Raw genomic sequence first — 6,508 nt, forward strand, 5'->3', positions numbered from 1 at the left:
TTAAATAATTAACGATTGTACTTATATAACGTGGATTAATGATTTAAAAAAAAAAGTTAGGATATTTTTTCTTTTTTTCTTTTTTTTTAATAAAATTTTGACTTAATTAAATCTCGCCAATGTACATATAACATAGCCGTAAAATGAAACATATAAAATCAGCACATTGAATTGTGAGTCAAGATTATATGAATCTTGTCTTTTGATTGCTCTTCAAAAAATAATAATATTAATAGTAAATATCAAGGCAGGTGGCAACCCAGAATGTCTAGCCATCAACAAGTCGCAATAATATGGCATCAATTTAATTCAATTGTATTCAAGCTAAAGCACCAGAAAGCATAAATATAAATTTTGTAGCATATTGGGATTTGATTACTTGTCTAAATAAGATTATTATTTAAGATAGAAATGGAGTTTCAATAATATCAAAATTCATCAAACTCAAATGGATAATTAATAATTTGATAGGACTAAAACTCAAATGAGCAAATAATTTCAAGATTAGCACACTTCAATGAGCCACGGTCACGAAGGCGAATGCGAAGGACTCAAATCGAATAACGATAAAAAAAATACACATTATATACTATTTCTCTTCACAAAATTGACCTTTTCAGAGGGACTTCGGATTTCAATATTATTGGTATGACCATATAGGAAAAATAATGTAAATTTTGGAAAATGATATTGAACTTTATTTGTTTTTCAACTTTAGTACGTTTGGCACAATTTATAAGTTAATTATAAATGTAATGTCTCATTAAAAGGCAATGATTTATCGAAACATATAATTAAAAATGATGTTTGATCATTTATAAATAATTTATCAGCTTTAGAGTGTGATCTTTTAATTTCAGTACTAAACAATATTGTTAAGAATTTTCGATTTAACTTCAAATTAATTGTAATATATTTAACATACATTATTAAATTGAAAGAAACGGTCTAAAACTCGGTCTCTATGCTTGTGAATGTTAAGGACGCGATTAACTCTTGGTCGGTAAAATTACTCCCAAAGAAACAAAATGGGAAACACGTGCAAGTAGATTTTGTGAATCTTTGCTTAAGCTGAAAAATCTAAAGACTTACTTTCCTAGTAAATAAATAAAGAAATTAAAAATAAACATTTTTAATTGGAAAAAAAAAAAAACAAACAAGTTTTTGCATTAAAAGTACCTTTTACATTACCGTAACAAAGACCATAGCTATTAGCTAAACAAATGTAATGATCATTCTTTAATAATCTAAGATGGTAGATAAGATTGCTAACATAAAATTGGATTCAATATCATAGAAATGTTAGAACCGATTTGCAATCGACGGAATAAGTGAACAGTATGATTAACCTCCATGCAGCTCAACAGGATGTGCGATGGGGTCCAGGGGTCTGAGAGAAGCTTCCATTTTATAAAACATTGTGCTAGTATTAATTTTCGATATTTAGAAAACGAGTTTCAATCTTTAGATGTTGCAACACACTCTATTAAAGTCAGATAAAAAAATATTACATATAAATTCGAGTTGCAAAAATTTAGCTCACATCTGGCTCTAATTTTTTGAAATTCAGTTTTTCTCAAACACATATTCAATAATACATTTTATAAGACTCACAATTTTTATCATATATTTTATCAGCTTTTATTGAAATCTACTAAAAATTTTATTAGTAATTAAAACAAACAACGGTTTAAACAAACACGTCGATTATATTTAACTAGTATTAGATGAAAATAAAATACTTGTACTAATAAGTGAATGTTGGCCCCCCGGGGCACAGCTCAACTGGTGGATCAATCAATATTTGTCTTGCTTCCAGCGGTAGGGTGGAGGTTCGAATCCTGGTGGGAATCTGCGGCCAGATTTATTTAGTATGGAGCAATCCCTTTGAAGGAGGATCTCTTGTGCGCAGAAGTGTACAGGCGGTGGGGGGAACCTGTGATCCAGTTGAGGCATAACCCGCGAGTTACTCCTTCCAAGATTCTAGGGGCAAGGGTCTTGGGAGTCCAGGATTAATCTAGTGTAAGTTGGGATACCTGGATATAAAAAAAAAAAAAAAAAAAAGTGAATGTTATCGAATCTCTCAATCACACCATAGATATAACGGGTTTGTTTGGTCTGCTTTTCACATCATAATTATTGAAAGTTATATAATTTATAAAAGGCTTCATCTTTCAAAATAATTTATAGAGGAAATCATATTAATTAGTTTCCTTTAAAAGTTGTTTTAATCAAGTAGACAAGAAAAGGCAATTTAGTGTTTTAAAGCTTTTTTGTTTTTGTTTTTGTTTTTTTTATTACTTTTGAAAAGACATGCCAAGCCCAACAATAAAGTTGAAGTCACATTTGATCATAAGAGAACAAAAATTGGAAAGATTGATGCATGCACCTATCACATCGATTCGGCACCCACATGTCAACTAACGTCTATCCCACAAAAACACTCGACACAAGAAGATAACGTAGAAGATGACGCCCGAAATTGCAGGGCAACATTCGTTTCGACTTATTAATGACTCATAGGTTGGTTCTCATACTTCAATAGTAATTGCATAATTAGTCCTACTCATCCATCGTAGGTGACAGTCTTCATTAAATCAATCAAACGAAGCCAAGAGTGATTTGACATCATTTTAATAACACATTATTCAATAAAATAATATTATACATAAATTTAAATTTTTTTAATTTTTTAATCATACACTTCTCATCAATACACTATTCAAAAATTCATTTTTCCTCTCATAATGAGGATCAAACAAGAGCTTAAAATAGATTAAAAAATTTGAAGAACCGCGAGGAAAATAAAGAATCTATATTCCTCACTGCCTTGGTCATGGTTAAATTTATGTTGAATTAAAATATCCTTTTATTCGTAACTGAAATATCCACTCTTTATGCTGCAAATCAAAATCATTCACCTCAATTTCCTCCTCCAGGCTCCAATCGTGGAAATGTCCACTCATTTATGCTGCAAATTGGAATCAATCACCTCAATTTCCTCCAATTGTTTCTTGAGTTTCACCTACCACGAAAAACAGGTCTTATATCAAATTTGTGAATATCGCTTCAAGCCTTCAACCAAAAGAAAATTGATTTCATAAAGTTAAATGTGGGATAATCACTTATAGTGTCAAACTAGGGATCAACCTGTTAGTTTTTGAAGATTGAGGGTTAACCTGCTTTGAGAAAAATAAGTTGGATACTAATGATACGATTTTCCAAGTACAATGAGAAGCTGAACATAATAAATGCATAAAAACAATGTTTGAACATAATGCCGGCCTCCTCGTACCTTTGAACATGATCAAACACATGGGCGGACACAAGTGGGCATGGGTCACGTGGTGGACCCCCCAACTTTGGGGCCAATTTTTTTATTTTTATTTTTTTTCTCTTTATGTTTTGTCTCAATTTTTGAAGTCATTATGATATGTCAAATAAAGTCGAAATATTACATTCTTAAATACAAATAGGAATCAATCACCTCAATTTTTTCTCGATTTTCACCTTCCACGAAAAAATAGGTCTTATTTCAAATTTTTGAATATCGCTTCAACAAAAAAAAATTGATTTCATAAAGTTAAACGTGGGATAATCACTTATAGTGTCAAACTAGGGATCAACCTGTTAGTTTTTGAAGATTGAGGATTAACCTGCTTTGAGAAAAATAAGTTGGAGACTAATGATACAATTATCCAAGTATAGTGAGAAGCTGAACCTAATAAATGCATAAAAAACAATGTTTGAACCGGCCTCCTCGTACTTTTGAACATGATCAAAGACACAAGTGGGCATGGTCACGTGACCACCAAACTTTGGGGCATTTTTTTTTTCTCCCCACGTTTTTGTCACAATTTTCGAAGTCACCATGTCGAAATATTGTATTTTTAATGTCATTTCAAAGTGCTCACAACCTAATTTTCTACATTGTTAATGACGCATGAAACGGTCAACTGTAATAAATGTTACGACTTGTCAAAGTAGGTTATTCTAAACTAATATTTCGACAATTTCGATAACATGCTAATTTGAAAAAAAAATTCGACGATTGTATGCTAGCCAAATTCATAAATCGCCTATGTCATCTCGAAGTTCATTTCGAGAACTACATATCGAATTGTCTAAATAGATATCTAAAATACTTAAAAATGCGTCAAACATGCATCTCAAAAAGAGATGTATAATTAGTATTTTCTTTAAAACTTTTTAATTATTATTATTTTTGCAATACAAATTTTCATTATAATTTACATCATTTAAATGAAATTTTACATAGGATATGACATAATTTATTTTATTTTTTTGAAATTTTACATTCAAAAAAGTCATACCCATGTAAATTGTTGGAACTTGGATGCAAAATTACATGGGGTGTAGTTTTTTGGATGTAAATTTTTGAACGAAAAATTTCCCGTAACTTTTTTACAAGTTTGATTGTGCCCTCGATTCAAAATCCATGATCAAACATAGTAAGAGATTGTGTGAAACTATGTTTAGAGAGTATGGGGATTTGAACGCTATCTAGTGTCGAAAAAGGTGTCCAAAAATCCACTTCTAAGCCCGGTCAAACATAATTCATGTAAAAACCAAATGTGATTAAGCTCAAGACTGGTAAAAAAATAACTGTATAAATCAAATATCATCGTTGAAGCATTTCATGAAAGCACCCAAGTGATCATGGTATAAATCAAATATCATCGTAGAAGCATTTCTTGAAAGAACCCATGTTTTCTTCTTGAAGCCATATTGCTATATTGAAAGATCCATCACCATCATGGCTAGGGATTATGAAAGTTTTTCCATCGAAACCCATTGATCCAGGCCCCATATGGATTTCCTTGCCCCAACCGAAATCGGCGCCGTACAGCGGCAGCGCCGTCCAGCTTATTATTGCCAAATTTGGGTTTCCATAGAAATCTCCCTTCGGACGCCCATTGTTGTCGAGAGAACGGAATCGGCCCACGTCGGGTAATCCCTTGAGGAAATCGAGATACCCTCTTACAGTCTCATCCGTTACTTTTTCCACGGCGGCGCGTATTTTTTGTGCCGCTGAGCCGATGGGAGTTGACAGGAGGTTGCCGGAGTTGTCTGCGGCTTCAACGCGGATGAGGGCGTTGCCAAAGAAGTTTTTGGGCAGTGATGGCCGCAATTTGTTGCGAAAATCTGCAACGAAGTGGAGACTCGTTGGCTGTTCCGCCACATGCCGCCGTGCCTTGCTGGTGCACCGCCATATGTGAGCGGCGACGGCTTCAAATCTGCTATACCCGCGGCTGTTTCCGTTCTCCAAATTCAGATCCTCGCTTGCTTTGTTTCGGAGCTTTTCAATCTGATTTTTTTTCAGATTCAGAAACGCGACGGTGATCGGCTTCTTCCGCTGCTCCATGTTATCTTCTTCGCCGATCAGTGACGGCGGTGGGCGTAGCGCCGACGGGTCAAACTCTTCAGCCAGTAGTTTATCTGTTTCCAAAACCTTCCTATCAAGAAATGGCGGAATAATGGGCTCTGCGCCCCTTGCAATCTTTGCCCATTCATCGACAAAATGTAAAGCACTTGGCCCATCCGCCAACACATGAGACACACCCAACCCAATGCTAACGCCGCCACATTTAAACCTGTCGCAAAAGAAACCCATAACACGTTTAACAAACAAAGTAGGAAGACGGAAGAAAAACCCTTATTTATGCAGTTCATTTCTGGTATTTAAGATAAGCTAAATAGGGAGTATCAGTTCATTGATCAAAACTACAATTAGAAAAATTTCGAACCTCGTAAGTTGCACTATGACCAAGGGTATTTCATCGATCGGAGTGGTGTAATCTACTGATGGAATCAGTGCCTGGATTTCTGGGGTTGGGGTGAAATCCCCGAAATCCTCTACCGTCGCCTCCGACACAGCTTCATGAATAGGAACTCCTCTGCAATTGCAGTGAAGCTCCACCCGGCTGCCGCCTTCCCCCGACCACTTCAGCCGCCCTGCTAGTGGATAAAATAACACCAAAACCTTGCTTAATGAATCCTTCAATACGCCAATAGCATCTCCATTATCCAACTTATCATTATTTCTGTAAAAATAAATTGTGGGCGTGTGGGTTATGTCCTTAATTTGATCACAAGCATTTAAATACAAAATCTCTTCCGGAGTTGGCTCAGCAGGCTTGACGATATGAGTCGCCTTGAAGGTCACCATTTTTCCAATCTAGAAGAGAGAGAGAGAGAGGGAGAGAGAGAGGGAGAGGATTTAAAAATGGCAATAGCTAACAGAGGAAGAACGTTATATAAAGCAGAAGGTTGAATATAGCATGCAAAAGTTTGATCGACTCTAGCCGTCTACGTATTCATCAAGCCAATTGTCATTTATTTTCCTTAGACCTAACCTTTTTTTCATCGTTCTTTACAATATTATTGAATTGGAAAACCAAGGAGAATATTCAAACTATCAAAAAAATTATAATAAATTAGGATTACAATTCAAAATGTTACTCTATTAGGTCAACAGTTCAATTCT

General features: G+C 34.6%; 1 protein-coding gene across 1 annotated transcript; it reads right to left on the reverse strand.

The window, feature by feature from the left end:
- Nucleotides 1-4,528: 4,528 nt before the first annotated feature.
- On the reverse strand, nt 4,529-6,263 carry LOC111368470 (spermidine hydroxycinnamoyl transferase-like). The gene is made up of 2 exons (XM_022989715.1): nt 5,769-6,263; nt 4,529-5,615 (listed from the first exon to the last, which is right to left on the reverse strand). The coding sequence occupies exons 1-2, from the start codon at nt 6,188-6,190 to the stop codon at nt 4,691-4,693; spliced, it is 1,347 nt and encodes a 448-aa protein (XP_022845483.1). The 5' UTR covers nt 6,191-6,263; the 3' UTR covers nt 4,529-4,690.
- Nucleotides 6,264-6,508: the final 245 nt, after the last annotated feature.

The sequence above is a fragment of the Olea europaea genome, chromosome 19, assembly GCF_002742605.1.
Source record: "Olea europaea var. sylvestris chromosome 19, O_europaea_v1, whole genome shotgun sequence".
NCBI lineage: Eukaryota > Viridiplantae > Streptophyta > Magnoliopsida > Lamiales > Oleaceae > Olea > Olea europaea.

Excerpts from the sequence above, each read along its gene's own strand:
- LOC111368470 (XM_022989715.1), bottom strand. The coding sequence starts at position 6,190 with ATGGTGACCTTCAAGGCGACTCATATCGTCAAGCCTGCTGAGCCAACT. Across the intron at positions 5,616-5,768 it reads GTCATAGTGCAACTTACGAG|GTTTAAATGTGGCGGCGTTA; the intron begins GTTCGAAATTTT and ends CTTTTGCGACAG.